Source organism: Bos mutus, chromosome 13 (genome assembly GCF_027580195.1).
Source record: "Bos mutus isolate GX-2022 chromosome 13, NWIPB_WYAK_1.1, whole genome shotgun sequence".
NCBI lineage: Eukaryota > Metazoa > Chordata > Mammalia > Artiodactyla > Bovidae > Bos > Bos mutus.
Genome location: NC_091629.1, coordinates 8,633,457 through 8,658,291, shown reverse-complemented (window position 1 = coordinate 8,658,291; position 24,835 = coordinate 8,633,457). Strand labels below are relative to the sequence as shown.

At 40.4% G+C, this 24,835-nt stretch overlaps 1 protein-coding gene across 1 annotated transcript in view; it reads left to right on the top strand.

The window, feature by feature from the left end:
• The window catches only part of LOC138990501 (coiled-coil domain-containing protein 7-like), a 170,932-nt gene that overhangs the window by 32,145 nt on the left and 113,952 nt on the right, over nt 1-24,835 (top strand). Inside the window, exons 5-7 of the mRNA XM_070382052.1 lie at nt 7,020-7,124; nt 12,871-12,981; nt 22,642-22,755. Coding sequence (XP_070238153.1) covers nt 7,020-7,124; nt 12,871-12,981; nt 22,642-22,755 — 330 coding nt within the window. The remainder of the gene's footprint in view (nt 1-7,019; nt 7,125-12,870; nt 12,982-22,641; nt 22,756-24,835) is intronic.

Sequence of the window (24,835 nt, the reverse complement as noted above, 5' to 3'; positions counted from 1 at the left end):
TGTATCCATTCAGCCAGTCTTTGTCTTTTGGTTGGGGCATTCAACCCATTTACGTTTAAGGTAATTACTGATAAGTATGATCCGTTGCCATTTACTTTATTGTTTTGGGTTTGAGTTTATACACCGTTTTTGTGTTTCCTGTCTAGAGAATATCCTTTAGTATTTGTTGGAGAGCTGGTTTGGTGGTGCAGAATTCTCTCAGCTTTTGCTTGTCTGAAAAGCTTTTGATTTCTCCTTCATACTTGAATGAGATCCTTGCTGGGTACAATAATCTGGGCTGTAGGTTATTTTCTTTCATCATTTTAAGTATGTCTTGCCATTCCCTCCTGGCTTGAAGAGTTTCTATTGAAAGATCAGCTGTTATCCTTATGGGAATTCCCTTGTGTGTTATTTGTTGTTTTTCCTTGCTGCTTTTAATATTTGTTCTTTGTGTTTGATCTTTGTTAATTTGATTAATATGTGTCTTGGGGTGTTTCTCCTTGGGTTTATCCTGTTTGGGACTCTCTGGGTTTCTTGTACTTGGGTGATTATTTCCTTCCCCATTTTAGGAAGTTTTCCACTATTATCTCCTCAAGTATTTTCTCATGGTCTTTCTTTTTGTCTTCTTCTTCTGGAACCCCTATAATTGAATGTTGTAGCGTTTAATATTGTCCTGGAGGTCTCTGAGATTGTCCTCATTTCTTTTAATTCGTTTTTCTTTTATCCTCTCTGATTCATTTATTTCTACCATTCTATCTTCTAATTCACTAATCCTATCTTCTGCCTCTGTTATTCTACTATTTGTTGCCTCCAGAGTGTTTTTAATTTCACTTATTGCATTATTCATTATATATTGACTCTTTTTTATTTCTTCTAGGTCCTTGTTAAACGTTTCTTGCATCTTCTCAATCCTTGTCTCCAGGCTATTTATCTGTGATTCCATTTTAGTTTCAAGATTTTAGATCAATTTCACTATCATTATTCGGAATTCTTTATCAGGTAGATTCCCTATCTCTTCCTCTTTTGTTTGGTTTGGTGGGCATTTATCCTGTTCCTTTATCTGCTGAGTATTCCTCTGTCTCTTCATCTTGTTTAAATTGCTGAGTTTGGGGTGTCCTTTCTGTATTCTGGCAGTTTGTGGAGTTCTCTTTATTGTGGCGTTTCCTCACTGTGTGTGGGTTTGTACAGGTGACTTGTCAAGGTTTCCTGGTTAGGGAAGCTTGTGTCAGTGTTCTGGTGGGTGGAGCTGTATTTCTTCTCTCTCCTTTTGAAGAGTTGGGTTGCTTTTCTGGGTGCCTGATGTCCTCTGCCGGCATTCAGAAGTTGTTTTGTGGAATTTACTCGATGTTTAAATGCTCTTTTGATGAATTTGTGGGGGAGAAAGTGTTCTCCCCGTCCTACTCCTCCGCCATCTTGGCTCCTCCCCCGATTTTTTTTTTATCTAGTGGGCTGAATTCTTTATGTAGCTCAGGGTGAAGTACCAGATGGAAATGGTATGCCTGTACATCAAGGCTCAGTGTCAAAATCAGAGACTCAAGTGAAGAAACCAAGCTTTCACAAAGGGGAAAGGCTTAGTAGTAAGTGCAAAAGCTGCAAAAAGCTTTATATTGCTTTAATTAAACTCATTAGAAGATGTTTTTATTTTGGTTCATATTATACATTTTGAGCATAAATTTTATAGAAATTCTATACTTTCACTAAGGTATGAATACCATGAGATAATTAGAGGAAAAAAAGCAAGTATATTGATGCCTTTGTTGGAATTTCTGTCCTTAATATTATTTTGTGACTAGAAGATGAATGCCTCAAGGACAAGAGCAGGTGAATAATTGTCTCTCCACAGTTGTGAGCCTTTCAGCCAACTCCAGGTAGTTATGGGAACAGAAGCCCAGTGGATTTCTAAACATGTGGCGGGGGTCTTTTGCCATAAATTCCAGTGGAAAGGGATGTTTCTGATATAAGAGGCATGTTGGAGGACTTTTAGGGTACCCTCTTTGTTGTATCCTCACTGAAATGAAACAGCCTTTTTGGTAACATCATTGATCAATTTCATCAAAGACTGCTCCTAGGTAACTTCTAGTGCAAGTGGTTGCAGAGTCCCACTAACTGCTGGGCTTCTTTTCATTTGTTGGAACTGAATAGCCCAAGGTTATGGTATGCCTCTTGGAGATCACACTCAGGAGTTTCAATAGGGTACCAGGTACATAAGTGTGTGTACTAATGGCCCAGCCAAGAGCCACTGGTGGGTCCACAGGGCATCTAGTGCTTGTTGTATGTGTCCTTGTCTGGGTCCACTTGAGTGAAAACTATTCCTCCCTGTAAGAGCAAGGCCACTTAGAAATCGTGACCTGTGCACTGATTACAGATACTGGAACTGTTTGGTGGCCATGTGCAGGACAGTAGTAAGATATCGCAAGTCCTTCTATATAAGCTTAAACTGACTGGGATCACTTGTATGCAGATGAATGCATACAAAGTACATACAAAGTGTATTGGATTTATCAGGTTTGGGACTTCGAGTACCTTTACTTTGGAGAATCACCTGTATGTCAGTTACAGTGGCAGGGTACCATCAAGGCTCAGGGCTGTACTATAGCATTGACCTACCAGAATTGGTAACATGTGTATGAGGCTGTGTGCAATGATCAAGTTTGTTATTCCGATGAGAAAAGTCTCATACGGACATTTCTATTCATTAAGCTTAGCAATGAGAACAGTTAAATCTTTTCTTCCCATGAATTTGTTGGATAAGACATAGGAGACACTGTTTAGTCTGGAGGTTCTCAGTCTTATCTGTGCCCCGAAAACTGCCCCTAAATGCAGCAGGTCCCATCAGGGCTTAGGCTGAATGTAAGTGCAGGTTCACTCACATAAGAACTACATCTGTGTCAACAAACATTCAGTAGTGGAAGCCATGCAAATGGAGTTCTGTGGTTGCCTGACAGGATACACTCAAATGTAGGCTTTGATCTAGGGTGTCCTTAGTAATGGCCTCCAATGAACAACCAGAGAGAGTTGTCTTTTTCCCTCAGTATCTGGTGTTGGAGGTCATGGTCACCTCTGCACCAGTCACCAAATGACTCTAGAAATACAATATCCCTGCTCCCTACTTTGAGTTCTGACTTTGGCACACATGCTCAGATAACCACTGATGATGTTGGAATATTGACCTAATCCCTAATGTTGCTTATGATTTAAAGCTGGGAGGTTTGAATAAAAATAATGGAGGCTTCTCTGACTCACGTCAGTGTCACTTGGAGCAGAGGGAGGAGCATTTGTGTCAATATTAGTTACAGGTGCCATCGCAATTTGGACTTTAGTGAGGAAGTGTGCTGGGACTCATTGACCACTACTTGACTAGGAGCTCTTTGGTAAAATGCCTGTTAATATTCTCCTTGAGGGCCCACTGGTTAGGAACTAGACCTAGAGATTTCTTTGGGAAAATTTTTAACTAGATCATCTAGGGGTGGGTGTCCATTAGCATTTTTAGGTCTGTTCAATGGTCAATTAGTACTGTTTTGTTGGTAGTTACTTTTCCCATGTCTTGAAATTTGTCAGTCATTGTGCCATGAACCAACAGACATCACCTTATAAGTAAGTTTAACTGAGCTCAAAAACCAGTGAAGTTGGCCTGAAGGAAAGTAAATAGAAATATGAGTCTTGTCAGAAATATTTTTAATGTCCTCACTCCACCTGTGACTTTAGAGACCACCAGTGTGGCTCATGGAGCCTTTAAGAAAACCTCTGCAAGTGATGATCCAAGTGTGTTTTTCAAGGCAAGGGGAATTCCAGTGTAAGGGCTCTTCTGTTGGAGCCAAACATGCACTCAGCCAAGGAGGGGAAAAGGTCCTAGGTGCTCACGTCTCTGATCCCTCTTTTCCTCTACCTCATTGGGCAATAAGGGACTGGCACATCATACAGTTCATTGTACAGTGAGAGGCCCTACAGTGTACGGTCTCCCTCATCTAGTTTAATAAAATGACTTCCTTTTCATGCAGGCAGACTACCTTAGTCACTGATGTTTCTCTAAGTTGCTAGGCAGAGCAATCCTCAGGACCTTGTATGTTTTTAATTAAAGTATGAATCTCAACAACTCACTGCCCATAGACTGTTAGTTCCAGGACATGCTAAAGCTGACAGTGGTTCCAGGGTGCAATTCAGCATGCAGGGCCTCCAAAGACTCTGGACCCATTAGTAGCTGTAAAGTTGCTTCTCTAATTTTCTCAAAGCCTATGTGTCATTGAGCATCTTGGTAGATGAATCAGAGGCTAAGGGAATAGACAGTTGTTCTACTTCAGAACTGAAAAGTTATGCAAATAATCCAGGCACAGATGATGGATTAAGATGAGGCATACAGTGGAATATTACTCAGTCATGAAAAGCGTGAAATACTGCTATTTGCAGCAACATGTGCAGACCCAGAGAGTATTATATAGAGAGACAAGTCAACAGAGACAGGCAAATACTGTATGATACCACTTATATTTAGATTCTAAAAAACAAATGTGTATACAAAATAGGAACAGACTCACATATATAGAACACAAACTTGTGGTTATCAGAAGGGAGATGAAGGATGGGAAGCACCATCAGGGGTTTAGGATGAACAGATACAAACTACTGTGTATAAAATAGGTAAGCAACAACAATATACTATATAGCACAGGGAATTATATTCATTATCTTGTAATATAGTCTGCAAAAATAGTGAATCACTATGCTGTACACCTGAAACTAACACAATATTTTAAGTCAACTTCAATTTGATGGAAACGTTGGAAATAACACAGTAGCACTTTCCACATCCCTGTGGCATCAACTTTAGTAGAGTCATTTCCCTGCTAGCAGAGTGCCTTGTGGGTCTCTGGTAGCTCCCTCGCCACCATGTCCTGCATGCTGGTTGGTACTTCCCAAAGTGTTCCCTCCACACAAGCACTGGGCTTCGTTGACCACAGTGCTCCTTGTGCTAACTTGGTAATCAGAGAAAAGAAATGCTAGTTTCTGAATAGGCCTATTAGCATAGCAACTGAACCCAAGGTTACAATGAACCATTTATTATTCACTTACCCTCAGGGTGTAGGCTGTAGGTCAGACAGGGAAGATCACCAGCTCCATTGTGTTCCCTTTCACACCATGGAAGAGCCCCTGCCAAGGGGCAGACCACAACAGTGCAGACTGAGGTGAGGGGTGGCCTCCCAGCTGAAGGAACCCCAAACAAAAGGCTCTTTCCATTTTATGGATCCCAGGGCCCCAGTAGCTAGGGTTCTAAAGAGCATCAGCATGATTACTCATTTGCTCCATCCTGTAATGCTTCACACATGGTTTCAGAATACTTTGCACATACTGTTAGGACAACAGCCAAGTTTGAAAATGATCTCATGACTTGACTGTCATTGACTTTCCCCTACCCACCCCACTTCCATATCCAACTGTGAGGGTTTGTATTAAATACCATACCAATGAATTACTGCTTTTATTTTGCTTTCAGCAGATTCATATCATTTACTTTTTCTTTCTACTCCATCTTCTTACCCTTATGGCTTAATTATACTTTGAAATATATAGGGCATGAATCTACTTCCAAAAGTTAAAAAATTGTACAAAGAGATATTTTTACAGGCTTATCCTTCTTTTTTCAATCTTCCTTCTCATCTTGCACCCAACCAAGTACATTGATTTATGATACTTTTCCTGGGTTTGACCTATTTATTTATCTTTCCTTGTTTTTTCTCATTTCTTTTTCTTCCTTACCCAAAGTTTACATGCTAGATTTTCCCTTTTTAGTTTTTTTTTTTTTAACTTAACTTTATTCCTAGAAATCCCTTATAGAAATCCCTGTAAGTCAGTATATAGAGATTAATTTCATTCAGATTATAGGTCTACGTACAGCTGTTTGTCCCACAGTGTTTACCATAATTTATATTATAAATCAGTGGGTAATATATACCTTAGTTTATTTAACTGAATTTTTATCCTTAGAATTTATATGGTTTAGGATATTGTACATTTACAAACTTGTTGTAATGAGGAACCATGGACATATTCTTTGTATTTTTAGTTAAATAAGCCTGTATGGGCCTATAGTATAAATAACCTAGGAAAACTTGAGACCTTATATATATATATATGTGTGTGTGTGTGTGTATGTGCATATCTAAACACAGACACATGTATATAAAATGTCCAGAAATATTACTGAAACAGCTTCTTTATGGTATACCAGTTAAAAATGTTCTCATAATGTTTATTTCACATCTGACATGATGGTTCAGTTCAGTTCAGTCACTCAGTCATGTCCGACTCTTTGCGACCCCATGAATCACAGCACGCCAGGCCTCCCTGTCCATCACCAACTCCCGAGTTCACCCAGACTCATGTGCGTCGAGTCAGTGATGCCATCCAGCCATCTCATCCTCTGTTGTCCCCTTCTCCTCCTGCCCCAATCCCTCCCAGCATCAGGGTCTTTTCCAATGAGTCAACTCTTCACATGAGGTGGCCCAAGTATTGGAGTTTCAGCCTCAGCATCAGTCCTTCCAATGAAAACCCAGGACTGGTCTCCTTTAGAATGGACTGGTTGGATCTCCTTGTGGTCCAAGGAACTCAAAAGAGTCTTCTCTAGCACCACAGTTCAAAAGCATCAATTCTTTGGTGCTCAGCTTTCTTCACAGTCCAACTCTCACATCCATACATGACTACTGGAAAAACCATAGCCTTGACTAGACGGACCTTTGTTGGCAAAGTAATATCTCTGCTTTTTAATAAGCTATCTAGGTTGGTCATAACTTTCCTTCCAAGGAGTAAGCGTCTTTTAATTTCATGGCTGCAATCTGCAGTGATTTTGGAGCACAAAAAAATAAAGTCTGACACTGTTTCCCCATCTATTTCCCATGAAGGGATGGGACCCATTATGGTAATTTACTTATAAAAACTTTGTCAAAATATGAGAAAATATGCTGTATATTGTTACAAATTTGAAATCTAGAGAATTCTTAGTAGATCTGTTTTTCTATAAAGGAACTCAGTATATTTCTTTTATGTAGCTTATGATGATGCTCCAGACAAAACTCCTGTGCTTCAGCATCAAGAATCAGTGCCAAAACTTCCAATACAGGAACAGAAAACTTCCAAAGGAGGAGAACACATCAGTAAGTGTAACAATTACTATTATTGCTATTTTAGTCCCTAAGTCATATCTGGCTTTTTTGTGAACCCATGGACTATAGCCCACCAGGCTCCTCTGTCCATGGGATTTCCTAGGCAAGAATACTAGAGTGGGTTGCCATTTTCTTCTCCAGGGGATCTTCCCAACCCAGTGATTGAATCTGTGTCTCCTGCATTGGCAAGTGGATTCTTTACTGCTGAGCCACCTGGGAAGCCCATAAAATTATAGATGCCTTTAAACTAAAAAAAAAAAAAAAAGTCTCATCATATCTTTTTTCTTTAGTACAGGAATATATGTTTGAACGTTTAATTTATAGTAATTTTACACTTTGATCTAACTCTGAATAGTATAAAACAACTACAGAGGAAGAACCATTTAGCATTTGGTTGGAATTTCTTCTGAATAGACTATTTCATGGAGAGACTTCTGCATTCAGTGTTCACCAAGGCCCAAAACTTGTATGCAGTCTTTGAAAGGGTGTCTGCTTTCAGCCAGCAAATACAAGATTAGGGATCTGAGAGCCAGGTGGGCACCTCTGATGTGTGGCCATGTTCTTTTGCCACAGACTCTAATAGGCATCAGAAAGGTTACTGAGACCTGTAACTTAAAAGGCTGTGGATTTGATGAAAGGAAAAGTGTTGCCTGTGTAGGCATTTGCAGGGCCTCCAGGGCATTCTGTTGTCAGGCCCCACTCAGCATGCAGGTCTTTTTGGTAACCTGGTCTCTGGGTGCTGTCATTAAGGTGACCCTGTAGGGGGATGTGTGAGTACCAGTGTCTGCTACCATATGTGAATCCCACCAGTCATTGGGCATCCTTTGTATTGTTGGGACTGAGAGTCTGAGCATGACTAAAACTTGGCAGTTATTGCCTCCTGAGAGAGACCTACTCTCCCTTCCCAGTTTATTCCCAGGAATTTCCCATGAGTCATAGGTCCTTATCCCTTGTCCATGATAATGTCCTAGACGTAGTGCCACATGTGGGTCAAAATGGCATCCAGTTCTGGTTGGGTAGTACCCTTGCCTGTACCATGTAGGAGACATTGATTATATGTGGAGGTTGGTGCTCCATCTGGGAGTTGGACTTTCCTGCTCAACCTTCTGGAAGGACATTTGTTCAGTCTCTTAGTTGTGTCTGACTCTTTGCAACCCCATGAACTGCAGCATGCCAGGCTTCCCTGTCCTTCACTATCCCCCAGAGTTTGCTGAAACTCATGTCCATTGTGGAGAAGACAATGGCACCCCACTCCAGTACTCTTGCCTGGAAAATCCCATGGATGGAGGAGCCTGGTAGGGTACAGTCCATGGGGTCGCGAAGAGTCAGACACGGCTGAGCAACTTCACTTTCACTTTCATGCATTGGAGAAGGAAACGGCAACCCACTCCAGCATTCTTGCTTGGAGAATCCCAGGGACAGGGGAGCCTAGTGGGCTGCCGTCTATGGGGTCGCAGAAAGTCGGACACAACTGACGCAACTTAGCAGCAGCAGCATGACCATTGAGTCAGTAATGTCATCCAACCAACACATAAAACACATTTTTAGATATCCCCTTCTTCTCCTGCCACAATCTTCCCCAGCATCAGGGTGTTTTCCAATGAGTCAGCTCTTCACATCAGGTAGCCAGAGTAGTGGAACTTCAGCTTAAGCATCAGTCCTTGCAATGATATTCAGGGTTGATTTCCTTTAGGATTGACTGGTTTGATCTCCTTGTTGTCCAAGGGACTCTTAAGAGTCTTCTCCAGCACCATATTTCAAAAGCATCATTTCTTTGTAGTTCAGCCTTCATTATGGTCCAAATTCTCACGTCCATCCATGACTAGTGGAAAAACCATAGCTTTGACTAGATGGTCCCATAATTTCATCACTCCACTAGCCGTAATACTTCCTAAAGCCCACTTGACTTCACATTTCAGGATGTCTGACTCTAGGTAAGTGACTAACAATTGTGCTTATTTGGGTCATTGAGACTTTTTTATACATTTCTGTGTATTCTTGCCACCTCTTCTTAATCTCTTCTGCTTCTGTTAGGTCCTTGCCATTTCTGTCCTTTATTGTGCCCATGTTTGCATGAGATGTTCCCCTGATATCTCCAATTTTCTTGAGGAGATCTCTAGTCTTTCCTATTCTATCGTTTTCCTCTATTTCTTTGCATTGTTTGTTTAAGAAGTTTTTCTTATCTCTCCTTGCTATTCTCTGGAACTCTGCATTCTTTTGAATATATCTTTCCCTTTCTCCTTTGCCTTTTATATCTCTTTTTTTCTCAACTCTTTATAATTCCTCCTCAGACAACCATTTTGCCTTCTTGATTTCTTTTTCTTTTTGGATAATTTTGGTCACCGCCTCCTGTACAATGTTACGAATCTCCATCCATAGTTCTTCAGGCAGTCTTTCTATCAGATCTAATCCCTTACATCTATTATTCACTTCTACTGTATAATCATAAGGGATTTGATTTAGATCATATCTGAATGGCCTAGTGGTTTTCCCTACTTTCTTCAATTTAAGTCTGAATTTTGCAATAAGGACTTCATGATCTGAGCCACAGTTAGTCAGCTCCGGGTCTTGTTTTTGCTGACTGTATAGAGCCTCTCCATCTTTGGCTGCAGAGAATATAATCAGTCTGATTTTGGTATTGACCATCTAGAGAAATCCATATGTAGAATCGTCTCCTGTGTTGTTGGAAGAGGGTGTTTACTATGACCAGTGGGTTCTCTTAGCAGAACTCTGATAGCCTTTGCCCTGCTTCATTTTGTACTCCAAGGTCAAACTTGGCTGTTACTCCAGATTTCTCTTGACTTCCTTCTTTTTCATTCCAATTCCCTATGATGAAAAGGACATTTTTTTTTTTTTTTTTTTTTTTTTTGGTGTTAGCTTAAAAGGTCTTGTAGGTCTTCATAGAACTGTTCAGCATTTCAGCATTAGGGTTTGGGGACATAGTCTTGGTTTACTGTGATGTTGAATGGTTTGCCTTGGAAACAAATCAAGATCATTCTGTCGTTTTTGAGATTGTACCTAAGTACTGCATTTCAGACAATAACATTAAAGGTGTAGTAAAACCTGTTATAGAAAAGCCAAAGTGAACCTGATCATCTTGTAGACAGGGATGCTGTAAAGGGCATTTGTAATATGAATTGCTTCATACCTATTTCCTTCAGCTGGGTCAAGAGCCTCTAGGGCAGTTACAGTGTCATTACATCAGGCCAGTGTCCTGATCTGTACCACAGCATTAAGCTGCCTATAGTTAAGTCTATAGGCAGGTAAGGCCATATGCACAGATTGTCTTAGCTGTTGAATGGAGAAGGAATCTCACAGAGATGTTTGGTTCACTCAAACAGGGCAGGCATTACTTTTTCTCTTATTAGTAGTTGTTTCTGGAGACAAGTCTGTAGGCACTGGTAGTCTGGTAGGTTTACAGTCTTCCATGTGCCCCACTGAAATGATTCTGAGTACAGCAGTGCTCATCACGGCTTGGGGCTGATGTGAATTGGAGTTCACACAGAAAATATATCTGCACTAATTATGTATTCAGTTGTGGGGGCTATGAAATAGAGGTTTATAATGCCCAAAGGCACCTGCAGAATGGTCAGGTTTAATTAAGGGTCAAAAAGCATTACTTTTCATCATGGCATCCTCTCATCATGGTATCAGAGTTGTGGAGATAATAGTTATTGGTAAAGTAGAAGCCAAATGGCCCAATAGATGGGCTCCCCTCTTTGCCACTTTGAATTCTGAGTTGGCTTATATCATCAGATGCTGCTGGGGACAAAAGGATGTTAGTCTAATCCCTCATCTTATTTATTTTGAAAAGCCAAGTGTTCTAGGTAAAAATAGAGTTGTCAGATTCATCTTAAGGTCACTGTGGGTAGCAGGGGACTAGCTGGTCATCAGTAATAAATGTCATCAATGTTTTGAGTCTCACAGGGCTGTGTTGGCCTCCATGGTTCACTTTATGGCACAAGATGAGTGGTAGAGAGTCCATCCATCCCTTCCTTGAGCCTCCATTGCTGGGTAACTAGATAGCATTTCCAGTGGCAGGGAGCTCACCATGCATGGACAGTTTTCAGAAAATAAATGTCAGCCAGAGGAATAAGGAAATTGTCTCAGGTGTTTGTGTCTTTTTTCCGCATCCCCTCACAGTGGCCCCTGTCAGGGAACTCAGAACCAGGGGTTCTGTTGAGACACAGCCAACAAGGTGTCAGGGTCCCGCACTAAATTAAGAAGAGTAGCTCCTCCATGGTGGAGTCTGTATAGTCTCCTCTGGTTGCTGGTCAAGTGAAACTGAGAAACCTGAATTCTCTTTCATTAGACATGAGTGTCAGAAATTCACCACATCTTGGAGTATCCATCAGTGTCATAGATAGGCTGAGAGTAAATAGTAGTCACTAGGTATGGCTTAGCCAGCCATGTCTGCAGTGACTTTTATGAGCTACTGGCACAGTGGTAAAGAATCCACCTCCCAACACAGGAAACTCAGGAGACATGCATTGCATCCATGGGTCAGGAAGATCCTTTGTAGTAGGAAATGGCAACCCACTCCATTAACCTTGCTTAGAAAATTCCATGGACAGAAAAGCCTAGCAGTCCATGGAGTTGCAAAGAATCAGATGCAACTAAGCACACATATGGGTATGTTGTTTTTGGTTTATATTTCCTGTATTTATTTTTTTTATAATTTTATTTTTGGATGTTTTGGGTGTTCACTGCTTCTCTAGTTGTGACGAGCAGGGGCTACCCTCTAGTTGTAGTGTGAGGCCTTCTCGTTGTGGTGGCTTCTCTTGTTGAGGAGCATAGGCTGTAGGGCACACAGATTTCAGTAGTTGCGGCACATGGGCTCTAGAACACAGGCTTAATAGTTGTAGCACATGGGCTTGGTTGCTCTGAGGCATGTGGGATCCTCCCAGATTAGGGATCGAACCACATCTCCTACATCCACAGGCAGATTCTTTACCACTGAGCCACCAGGGAAGCCCCCTCCTTTATTTCCTTTTTTATAGATTAGCATCTTTTGTCATTTTTTAAAATTCCCTTTCATTTTTTTCTTAAAAGATGGCACACTAGGTATTCTCTCTTTAAGGTTTTTTTTTTTGGTCCATTAAAAGTTAATTCCTAGAAATGCTTCCAAGTCAGTTTGTTGGGATCTTCATTCCTTTTATACCTGTTTGTCCAGGTATTTGTACAACTGTGTGCCACTTTATAGCCCATAGTCTGTATTTTCATAGTTTACATTTGTTACTTTAGCTACCAGTCTCCTATGCTTGCATGTTTAAGTGATTTTGAGTTTTTTGTAATTATAAATATGCTGCTATGCATTACCTTACACATATGTATTTTCTTTGTTTGATCTATCAATATATATTAGGCAAAAACAATAAGAAATATCCAAAGATGAGAGTCTACTATAAAACATATTTGAAGTCTAGAAATATTAATGATGTGGTAAAATACCTTCCTTACGTTCATTAAGACTCTTCATAGTTTTCACATAAGGTCTCACATTATAGTGATGTTCTTGTACCTTCATGACAACCCGCTCCATTGCTCTTGCCTGCCGTCTATGGGGTCTTACAGAGTCGGACACAACTGAAGTGACTTAGCAGCAGTAGCAGCAGCAGCTGCTGTTCACTCTTATAACAGCAGCTGCTGTTATAAATTTGAAATCTAGGGATTTCTCAATAGATCTCTCTCTTTTTTTTTTTTTAATTTAGTGGGCTTAATTCTTCTCTCTGTACAGCTCAGGATGAAGTACTAGATGGAAATCCTATGCTGGAGCATCAAGACTCCAGGTCAAAATCGGAGATTCACGTGAAGAAACCAAGTTTTCACAAAGGGGAAACACTTACTAGTAAGTATAGTTAGGTAGCATCACTGACTCAATGGGCAGGAGTTTAAACAAACTCTGGGTAATATTGGAGAACAGAGGACCCTGGTGTGCTCCAGTCCATGGGGTTGCTAAGAGTTGGACACAACTTAGGAACTGAAGAACAATGAAAACTACAGAAAAGTTTTAATTATTATAAATTAAGCTCATTAGAAGATGTTTTTATTTGGTTTCATGATTATATATCTTTGAGGTATATTTTATAGAAATAATACACTTTGACTAAACAGTGAATACCATAAGCTACTTAGAGAAAAAAGCAGAAATATTGATACCTTGGGTTGAAAATTCTATTCTTTTTTTTTTTTTTAAACTTTACATAATTGTATTAGTTTTGCCAAATATCAAAATGAATCCACCACAGGTATACATGTGTTCCCCATCCTGAACCTTCCTCCCTCCTCCTTCCCCATACCATCCCTCTGGGTCGTCCCAGTGCACTAGCCCCAAGCATCCAGTATCGTGTATCGAACCTGGATTGGCATCTCGTTTCATACATGATATTTTACATGTTTCAATGCCATTCTCCCAAATCTTCCCACCCTCTCCCTCTCCCACAGAGTCCATAAGACTGTTCTATACATCAGTGTCTCTTTTGCTGTCTCGTACACAGGGTTATTGTTACCATTTTTCTAAATTCCATAAATATGCGTTAGTATACTGTATTGGTGTTTTTCCTTCTGGCTTACTTCACTCTGTATAATAGGCTCCAGTTTCATCCACCTCATTAGAACTGATTCAAATGTATTCTTTTTAATGGCTGAGTAATACTCCATTGTGTATATGTACCACTGCTTTCTTATCCATTCATCTGCTGATGGGCATCTAGGTTGCTTCCATGTCCTGGCTATTATAAACAGTGCTGCGATGAACATTGGCATACACGTGTCTCTTTCCTTCTGGTTTCTCAGTGTGTATGCCCAGCAGTGGGATTGCTGGATCATAAGGCAGTTCTATTTCCAGTTTTTAAGGAATCTCCACACTGTTCTCCATAGTGGCTGTACTAGTTTGCATTCCCACCAACAGTGTAAGAGGGTTCCCTTTTCTCCACACCCTCTCCAGCATTTATTATTTGTAGACTTTTGGATCGCAGCCATTCTGACTGGTGTGAAATGGTACCTCATAGTGGTTTTGATTTGCATTTCTCTGATAATGAGTGATGTTGAGCAACATTTCATGTGTTTGTTAGCCATCTGTATGTCTTCTTTGGAGAAATGTCTATTTAGATCTTTGGCCCATTTTTTGATTGGGTCATTTATTTTTCTGGAGTTGAGCTGTAGGAGTTGCTTGTATATTTTTGAGATTAGTTGTTTGTCAGTTGCTTCATTTGCTATTATTTTCTCCCATTCTGATGGCTGTCTTTTCACCTTGCTAATAGTTTCCTTTGATATGCAGAAGCTTTTAAGTTTAATTAGGTCCCATTTGTTTATTTTTGCTTTTATTTCCAATATTCTGGGAGGTGGGTCATAGAGGATCCTGCTGTGATGTATGTCAGAGAGTGTTTTGCCTATGTTCTCCTCTAGGAGTTTTATAGTTTCTGGTCTTACATTGAGATCTTTAATCCATTTTGAGTTTATTTTTGTGTATGATGTTAGAAAGTGGTCTAGTTTCATTCTTTTACAAGCAGTTGACCAGATTTCCCAGCACCACTTGTTAAAGAGATTGTCTTTAATCCATTGTATGTTCTTGCCTCCTTTGTCAAAGATAAGGTGTCCATATGTGCGTGGATTTATCTCTGGGCTTTCTATTTTATTCCATTGATCAATATTTCTGTCTTTGTGCCAGTACCATACTGTCTTGATAACTGTGGCTTTGTAATAGAGCCTGAAGTCAGGTAGGTTGATTCCTCCCATTCCATTCTTCTTTCTCAAGATCGCTTTGGCTATTCGAGGTTTTTTGTATTTCCATACAAATTGTGAAATTATTTGTTCTAGCTCTGTGAAGAATACCGTTGGTAGCTTGATAGAGATTGCATTGAATCTATAAATTGCTTTGGGTAGTATACTCATTTTCACTATATTGATTCTTCCAATCCATGAACATGGTATATTTCTCCATCTATTAGTGTCCTCTTTGATTTCTTTCACCAGTGTTTTATAGTTTTCTATATATAGGTCTTTAGTTTCTTTAGGTAGATATATTCCTAAGTATTTTATTCTTTCCTTTGCAATGGTGAATGGAATTGTTTGTTTATTTCTCTTTCTGTTTTCTCATTATTAGTGTATAGGAATGCAAGGGATTTCTGTGTGTTGATTTTATATCCTGCAACTTTACTATAGTCATTGATTAGTTCTAGTAATTTTCTGGTGGAGTCTTTAGGGTTTTCTATGTAGAGGATCATGTCATCTGCAAATAGTGAGAGTTTTACTTCTTCTTTTCAATTTTGATTCCTTTTATTTCTTTTTCTGCTCTGATTGCTGTGGCCAAAACTTCCAAAACTATGTTGAATAGTAATGGTGAAAGTGGGCACCCTTGTCTTGTTCCTGACTTTAGAGGAAATGCTTTCAATTTTTCACCATTGAGGATAATGTTTGCTGTGGGTTTGTCATATATAGCTTTTATTATATTGAGGTATGTTCCTTCTATTCCTGCTTTCTGGAGAGTTTTTATCATAAATGGGTGTTGAATTTTGTCAAAGGCTTTCTCTGCATCTATTGAGATAATCATATGGTTTTTATTTTTTTCAATTTGTTAATGTGGTGTATTACATTGATTGATTTGCGGATATTGAAGAATCCTTGCATCCCTGGGATAAGGCCCACTTGGTTATGATGTATGATCTTTTTAATGTGTTGTTGGATTCTGATTGCTAGAATTTTGTTAAGGATTTTTGCATCTATGTTCATCAGTGATATTGGCCTGTAGTTTTATTTTTCTGTGGGATCTTTGTCAGGTTTTGGTATTAGGGTGATGGTGGTCTCATAGAATGAGTTTGGAAGTTTACCTTCCTCTGCAATTTTCTGGAACAGTTTGAGCAGGATAGGTGTTAGCTCTTCTCTAAATTTTTGGTAGAATTCAGCTGTGAAGCCATCTGGACCTGGGCTTTTGTTTGCTGGAAGATTTTTGATTACAGTTTCAATTTCTGTGCTTGTGATGGGTCTGTTAAGATTTTCTATTTCTTCCTGGTCGAGTTTTGGAAAGTTGTACTTTTCTAAGAATTTGTCCATTTCTTCCTCGTTGTCCATTTTATTGTCATATAATTGTTGATAGTAGTCTCTTATGATCCTTTGTATTTCTGTGTTGTCTGTTGTGATCTCTCCATTTTCGTTTCTAATTTTATTGATTTGATTTTTCTCCCTTTGTTTCTTGATGAGTCTGGCTAATGGTTTGTCAATTTTATTTATCCTTTCAAAGAACCAGCTTTTGGTTTTGTTGATTTTTGCTATGGTCTCTTTTGTTTCTTTTGCATTTATTTCTGCCCTAATTTTTAAGATTTCTTTCCTTCTACTAACCCTGGGGTTCTTCATTTTTCCTTTTCTAGTTGCTTTAGGTGTAGAGTCAGGTTATTTATTTGACTTTTTTCTTGTTTCTTGAGGTGTGCCTGTATTGCTGTGAACTTTCCCCTTAGGACTGCTTTTACTGTGTCCCACAGGTTTTGGGTTGTTGTGTTTTCATTTTCATTCGTATCTATGCAAATTTTGATTTCTTTTTTGATTTCTTCTGTGATTTGTTGGTTATTCAGCAGCGTGTTGTTCAGCCTCCATATGTTGGAATTTTTAATAGTTTTTCTCCTGTAATTGAGATCTAATCTTACTGCATTGTGGTCAGAAAAGATGCTTGGAATGATTTCTATTTTTTTGAATTTACCAAGGCTAGCTTTATGGCCCAGGATGTGATCTATCCTGGAGAAGGTTCCATGTGCGCTTGAGAAAAAGGTGAAATTCATTGTTTTGGGATGAAATGTCCTATAGATATCAATTAAGTCTAACTGGTCTATTGTATCATTTAAAGTTTGTGTTTCCTTGTTAATTTTCTGTTTAGTTGATCTATCCATAGGTGTGAGTGGGGTATTAAAGTCTCCCACTATTATTGTGTTATTGTTAATTTCTCCTTTCATACTTGTTAGCATTTGTCTTACATATTGCAGTGCTCCTGTGTTGGGTGCATATATATTTATAATGTTCTTCTTGGATTGATCCTTTGATCATTATGTTAGTGACCTTCTTTGTCTCTTTTCACAGCCTTTGTTTTAAAGTCTATTTTATCTGATGTGAGTATTGCTACTCCTGCTTTCTTTTGGTCCCTATTTGCATGAAAATCTTTTTCCAGCCCTTCACTTTCAGTCTGTATGTGTCCCCTGTTTTGAGGTGGGTCTCCTGTAGACAACATATGTAGGAGTCTTGTTTTTGTATCCATTCAGCCAGTCTTTGTCTTTTGGTTGGGGCATTCAACCCATTTACGTTTAAGGTAATTACTGATAAGTATGATCCCGTTGCCATTTACTTTATTGTTTTGGGTTCGAGTTTATACACCGTTTTTGTGTTTCCTGTCTAGAGAATATCCTTTAGTATTTGTTGGAGAGCTGGTTTGGTGGTGCAGAATTCTCTCAGCTTTTGCTTGTCTGAAAAGCTTTTGATTTCTCCTTCATACTTGAATGAGATCCTTGCTGGGTACAATAATCTGGGCTGTAGGTTATTTTCTTTCATCATTTTAAGTATGTCTTGCCATTCCCTCCTGGCTTGAAGAGTTTCTATTGAAAGATCAGCTGTTATTCTTATGGGAATTCCCTTGTGTGTTATTTGTTGTTTTTCCCTTGCTGCTTTTAATATTTGTTCTTTGTGTTTGATCTTTGTTAATTTGGTTAATATATGTCTTGGGGTGTTGAAAATTCTATTCTTAAGATTACTTGGTGATGACCAGCAGATCAATGCCCCAAGGACAATCAGTTCAGTTCAGTTCAGTCGCTCAGTAGTGTCCGACTCTTTGCAACCCCGTGAGTCACAGCACACCAGGCCTCCCTGTCTATCACCAATTCCACAAGGACAATAGCAGGTGAATAATTGTCTCTCTGGAATTTTTGTGCCTTTCAGCCATCTTCAGGTAATTATGGGAACAGAAGCCCAATGGATGCCTCTACCCATGACAGGGCCCTTGTGCCATGGAAGGTCATGGAGATCATGGTCACCTCTGCCCCAGTCACCAAATGACTCTAGAAATACAGTATCCCTGCTCCCTACTTTGAGTTCTGACTTTGGCACACATGCTCAGATAACCACTGATGATGTTGGAATATTAACCTAACCCCTAATGTTGCTTATGGTTTAAAGCTGGGAGGTTTGAATAAAAATAATGGAGGCTTCTCTGACTCACGTCAGTGTCACTTGGAGCAGAGGGAGGAGCATTTGTATCAATATTAGTTACAGGTGTCATCACAATTTGACTTTAGTGTGTGCTGAGACCCATGGCCCACTACTTGGCTAGGAGCTCTTCGGTAAAATGCCTATTAATGTTCTCTTTGAGGCCCCACTGGTTAGGAACTAGACCTAGAGATTTCTTTGGGAAAATCTTTAACCAGATCATCTAGGGGTGGGTGCCCATTAGGATTTTTAGGTCTATTCAGTGGTCAATTAGTACTGTTTTGTTGGTAGCTTCTTTTCCTATGTCTTAAAATTTGTCAGTCAGGATCTGCATTGTGCTGTGAAGTAATAGACATCATCTTATAAGCAGGTTTAATTGAGCTTAAAAACCGGTAAAGTTGACCTGACGGAAACAAAATAGAAATCTGAGTCGGATCAGAAATATTTTTACTGTCCTTTCTCCACCCATGACTTTAGAGATCAGCAGTATGGCTCATAGAACCTTTAAGAACCTCTGTAAGTGATGATCCAAGTGTGTTTTTCAAGGCAACGAAAATTCCAATGTAAGGGCTCTTCTGTTGGAGCCAGATGTGCACTCAGCCAAGGAGGGGAAAAGGTCTCAGGTGTTCATGTCTCTGATTCCCCTTTGCCTCTACCTCATTGGGCAAGAATGGACTGGCACATCATACAGTGGGTTCTACAGTGACAGGCCCTACAGTGTACCCTCTCCCTCACCTAGTTTAACAAAATGACTTCTTTTTCACAGAGGCAAACTACCTTAGTCAGCAAAGTCTCTCTGAGTAGCTAGGGAAAACAATCCTGAGGACTCTGCTTTCTTTTTTCATTAAAGTGTGAATCTCAACAACTCACTGCCTCATAGGCTATCTGTTGGTTCCAGGGTATGCTAGAGTGGTCAGTGCAATTCAGGGGTACAATTTAGCATGCAGGGCCTCCAAAGTTTCTGGACCCATCAGTAACTATAAAATTCCTTCTCTAGTTTTTCAGAGCCAGTGTATTGAGTCTCTCATCTGAGTCATTCAGCATCTTGTTAGGTGAATCAAAGGCTAAGGACAAAGACAGTTGTTCTCCTTCAGAACTGAAAAGCTTATGCAAGGAATTAGGCACAGATGACGGGATTAAGATGAGGTATACAATGGAATGTTACTCAGCCATGAAAAGGAGTGCAGCTCTGACATTTGCAGTTACATGAATGTATTCCAGAAAGTAATTTATAGTGAGACAAATTAGAGAGAGAAGGACATATACTGTATGATATCACTTATATCTGTAATCTCAAAAATAATAAAAATGAATGTGTTTACAAAGTAGAAACAAAACTCACAGATATAGAGCACTAACTTGGGGTTATCAAAAGGGGGATGAAAGATGAGAAGGACAATTGTGGTGGTATGAACCAATACAAACTACTATATAAAATAGATACGCAGCAAGGATATACTATAGAGCACAAAGAATTATACCCATTATCTTGTAATAACCTATAATGGATTATAGTCTGAAAGAATAGTGAATCACTATGCTGTGTACCTAAAACTAGCTCAGCTGGTAAAGAATCCACCTACAATGCAGGAGACCCCGGTTCGATCCTTGGGATGGGAAGATCCACTGAAGGAGGGATAGGCTAACCACTCCAATATTCTTGAGCTTCCTTGGTGGCTCAGCTGGTAAAGAATCTGCTTGCGATGTGGGAGACCTGGGTTCGATCCCTGGGCTGGGAAGATCCCCTGGAGAAGGGAACGGCTTACCCACTCCAGTATTTTGGTCTGGAAAATTCCACGGACAATACTCTGTGGGGTCACAAAGAATCAGACGGGACTGAGTGACTGACAACATAGTATTATGGTACTAAATCAACTCTTTAGAAATTTATATGCAGGTCAGGAAGCAATTGGATATGGAACAACAGACTGGTTCCAAATAGGAAAAGGAGTATGTCAAGGCTGTATATTGTCACCCTGCTTATTTAATTTATATGCAGAGTACATCATGACAAACACTGGGCTGGATGAAGCACAAGCTGAAATCAAGATTGCCGGGAGAAATATCAATAACCTCAGATATGCACATGACACCACCCTTATGGCAGAACGGGAAGAGGAACTAAAAAGCCTCTTGATGAAAGTGAAAGAGGAGAGGGAAAAAGTTGGCTTAAAGCTCAACATTCAGAAAACGAAGATCATGACATCCAATCCCATCACTTCATGGCAAATAAATGGGGAAACAGTGGAAACAGTGTCAGACTTTAGTTTTGGGGGCTCCAAAATCACTTTAGATGATGACTGTAGCCATGAAATTAAAAGACGCTTACTCCTTGGAAGGAAAGTTACGACCAACTTAGCATACTCAAAAGCAAAGACATTACTTTGCCAACAAAGGTCCTTCTAGTCAAGTCTGTGGCTTTTCCAGTAGTCATGTATTCCAGATTCGATGCACAATACTGGATGCTTGGGGCTGGTGCACTGGGAAGACCCAGAGGGATGGTATGGGGAGGGAGGAGGGATGAGGGTTTAGGATGGGGAACACATGTGGCGGATTCATTTCAATGTTTGGCAAAACCAATACAATATTGTAAAGTTTAAAAATAAAGTAAAATTTAAAAAAAAATAAAGAAAGCTGAGCACTGAAGAATTGATGCTTTTGAACTGTGGTGTTGGAGAAGACTCTTGAGAGTCTCTTGGACTGCAAGGAGATCCAACCAGACCATCCTAAAGGAAATTAGTCCTGAATATTCATTGGAAGAACTGATGTTGAAGCTGAAACTCCAGTACTTTGGCCACCTGATGTGAAGAGCTGACTCATTTGAAATGACCCTGATGCTGGAAAGATTGAAGGCGGGAGGAGAAGGGGATGACAGAGGATGAGATGGTTGGATGGCATCACTGACTCAAAGGACATGAGTTTGAGTAAACTCCAGGAGTTGGTGATGGACAGGGAGGCCTGGCGTGCTGCAGCCCATGAGGTCGCAAAGAGTCCGACACGACTGAGCAACTGAACTGAACTGAAATCAACTCCAGTTTAATCAGACCTTTTGCAAACAGTGCAGCAGGTACTCTTGAGAGCCACATGGTATCCCCTAGTTTATGAAGCTCATTTGCCTCATTGGCAAAGTCCCCTTTCTGTATCTTGCAAGTAATCTGGTAGTAGCTCCCTCCCCACGATGCTGTGCGTGCTTATTGGTACTTGCCACCATGTTCCCTCCACAAAAGCACTGGGCTTCATTGACCACACTTCTCCTTGTGCTAACTTGGTAATGAGAGAAAAGAAATTCCAGTTTCTGAGTAGGTCTATTAAGATAACAACCAAACTCATGGTTACAGTGAATCATTATTCACTTACCCTCAGAGTGTAGGCTGTAGATCAGACAGGGGAGATCACCAGCTCCATTGTGTTCCCTTTCACACCATGGAAGAGCCCCTGCCAAGAAGCAGACACATCAGTGCAGACTGAGGTGAGGGGTGGTCTCCCAGCTGAAGGAATCCCAAACAAAAGGCTCCTGCCATTTTATGGATCCCAGGGCTCAGGTAGCTAGAGTTCTAAAGAGCATCAGCATGATTACTCATTTGCTCCATCCTGTAATGCTTCACACATGGTTTTGGAATAACTTTGCACATACCACTAGGACAACAGCCAAGTTTGAAATTGATTTCATGACTTGACTATGGTCAACTTTCCCCTACCCACCCCACTCCCGTGTCTAGCTGTGAGGGTTTATATTAATTACTGTAACCGTGTGTTATTCCTTTTATTTTTCCTTCAGTTTTGTTTTATTACGTTTGCTTTCTCTTTCCATTCCATATTCTTGTCCCTATTGGTTTAATTATATTTAGAAATACATAGAGTTGAGTCTTCTTCAAGAGTTAAGTAGTACATAAAACAGTGCTTTTAGAGGTTTATCATTCTTTCCTCAGTCTTCCTCTCCTTTTGTAGATATCTATGTACATTATTTGGTGATTGCTTTCCTGTGTTTTCTCTATTTTTTTCCCTCTCTCTCCTTGTTTTTTCTCATTTCTTCTTATTCTTTACCCAAAGTTTCCATACTAGCTTTCCCCTTTTCAGTTTTTTTCCTAAGTTAGCATTATATCCAGAAATCCCTCCATGTCAATATCTAGTGATGGGTTTCACTCAGATTATAGCATGGGTACAGCTGTTTCTACACATTATGTACCATGCATTATATATACCATTGTGTTAAATTATGGTTTATTTAATCTTCTTTGCTTTAAAATGTATACACTTTTGAATATTTTGCACTCACAAATATGATCTGTGTATCTATGAAGGAACTTAAGGAATCTCTTTTGTGTAGCTTCTGATAATGATGTGCCTGACCATACTCCTGTGCTTCAGCATCAAGATTCAGTGTCAAAACTCCCAGTGCAAGTACAGAAACAGATAACTCCCAGAGGAGGAAAGCACAGTAGTAAGTACAACAGTTATAGATTCCTTTAAATTTAAAAAAATTAATCTCATTAGATTTTTCTGTTTAGTTCAAGAATGTGTGTTTGAGCATATGCTTGCTTGTGTTTATGTGTGTGCTCAGTCCCCACGGACTATAGCCCAACTGCCAGGCTCCTCTGCCCATGGAATTCTCCAGGCAGGAATACTGGAGTGGGTAGCCATTTCCTACTCCAGGGGATCTTTCCAGCCCAAGGATTAAGCCCAAATCTCTTATGCCTCCTGCACTGGCAGGCAGATTCTTTACCACTGTGCCACCTGGTTTGAGCATAAAATTCATAGTGTCACTTTGATCTAAATGTGAATGTGAAAGTTGTTCAGTCATGTCCAACTCTTTGCAACCCCAGGGACTATACAGTTCAAAGAATTCTCCAGGCCAGAATACTGGAGTGGGTAGCCTTTCCCTTCTCCAGGGAATCTTCCCAATCCAGGGATTGAACCCAGGTCTCCTGCATTGCAGGCAGACTGATTACAGGTGGGCTACAAGGATAGTGATCTAAATGTGAATAATAGCCAGGTAGCGCTAGTGGGAAAGAATCCATCTGCCAATGCAGGAGACACCTGGGTTCAATCCCTGGATCGGGAAGATCCCTTAGAGTAAGAAATGGAAACCCACTCCAGTATTCTGGCCTGGGAAATCCCGTGGACAGAGGAGCCTGGTGGGCTACACTCCATGGGTTCGCAAAGAGTCGGACATGACTGAAGCGACTTAACATGCTTTACGTGAATAATATAAAACAATTAGAGAACAGGAACCATTCAACATTTGGTTGGTATTCAGTAAGGTGTCTGCCTACAATTCAGGAGACCCGGGTTCAATCCCTGGGTCAGGAAGATCTCCTGGAGAAGGAAATGGCAACCCACTCCAGTATTCTTGCCTGGAAAATCCCTTGGACTGAGGAACCTGGTAGGCTGCAGTCCATGGGGTCGCAAAGAGTTGGACGCGACTGAGCAACTTCACTTTCACTTTCTTTCTTTATTGGTATAAGACTCCATTGTAGAGAGACTTTGCACTCAGTGTCCACCAAGGCCCGGTAACTACTTAGTAGTTTTTCCAATGGATTCTACACTTTTAGTCAGCAATAGGAGATTAGGGTCCAAAAGCCAGGTGGGCACCTCTGATGTGTGGCTATGTTATTTTGCCACAGGCTCCAGTAGGCATCAGAGAGGTTGATGAGACCTATAACTTAAAAAGTCAGTGGATTCAGGAGGGCAAGTAAGAGGGTTTCCTGTGTAGCCAGTTGGAGGACCTCCTGGGCCTCCTATAATTACAGGTCTTTTTGGTAATCTGATTGCTGGGTGCTGTCATCAGGATGGCCGTGTAGGGGGATGTGTGAGTACCAGTGTCTGAACAGTCGCACCAGTCGCTGGGCATCTTTTGTATTGTTGGGGCTGAGAGCCTGAGCATGACTAAAACTTAGCAATTATTGCCTCTGAAGAGATACCCACTGTCGCTTCCCAGTTTATTCCCAGGAATTTCCTGAGTCATGGGTCCTTTTGCCTTGTCCATAGTAATGTCCTAGACATGTTGCTACATGTGGATCAACATGGCATCCAATCCTGGTTGGGTAGTACCCTTGCCTGGACCAAGTAGGAGACATTCTTTATTATAGGTGAAAGGCTAGTGCTCCATCTGAGAATGAGACTTGCAGCTCATGGCCTTGTGGAAGGACATTAAAGGAGTATTGAAATGTATTACAGAAAAGGCAGACAGATCCTGATCATCTGTGTGGATAGGGATGCCCAAATGGGCATTTACAATATGAATTCCTTCATACCTGTTTCCCTTAGCTTGAGCAAGGGCCTCTGTGGCAGTCGCAGTGTCAGTTAAGGCCAGTGTCCCGATCTGTACCATAGCGTTAAGCTGTAGTAAGTAGTCCTGTAGTCCAGTCCAGGCACGCAAGGCTGATTGTGTAGGTTTACTTAGTTACTGAATGGAGAAATAATCTCACAGACATGTTTGGTTCACTTAAACTCATCAAACAGGGCAGGCATTCCTTTTTCTCTTCTTAATAGTTGTTCTGAATAGAAGTCTGTAGGCACTG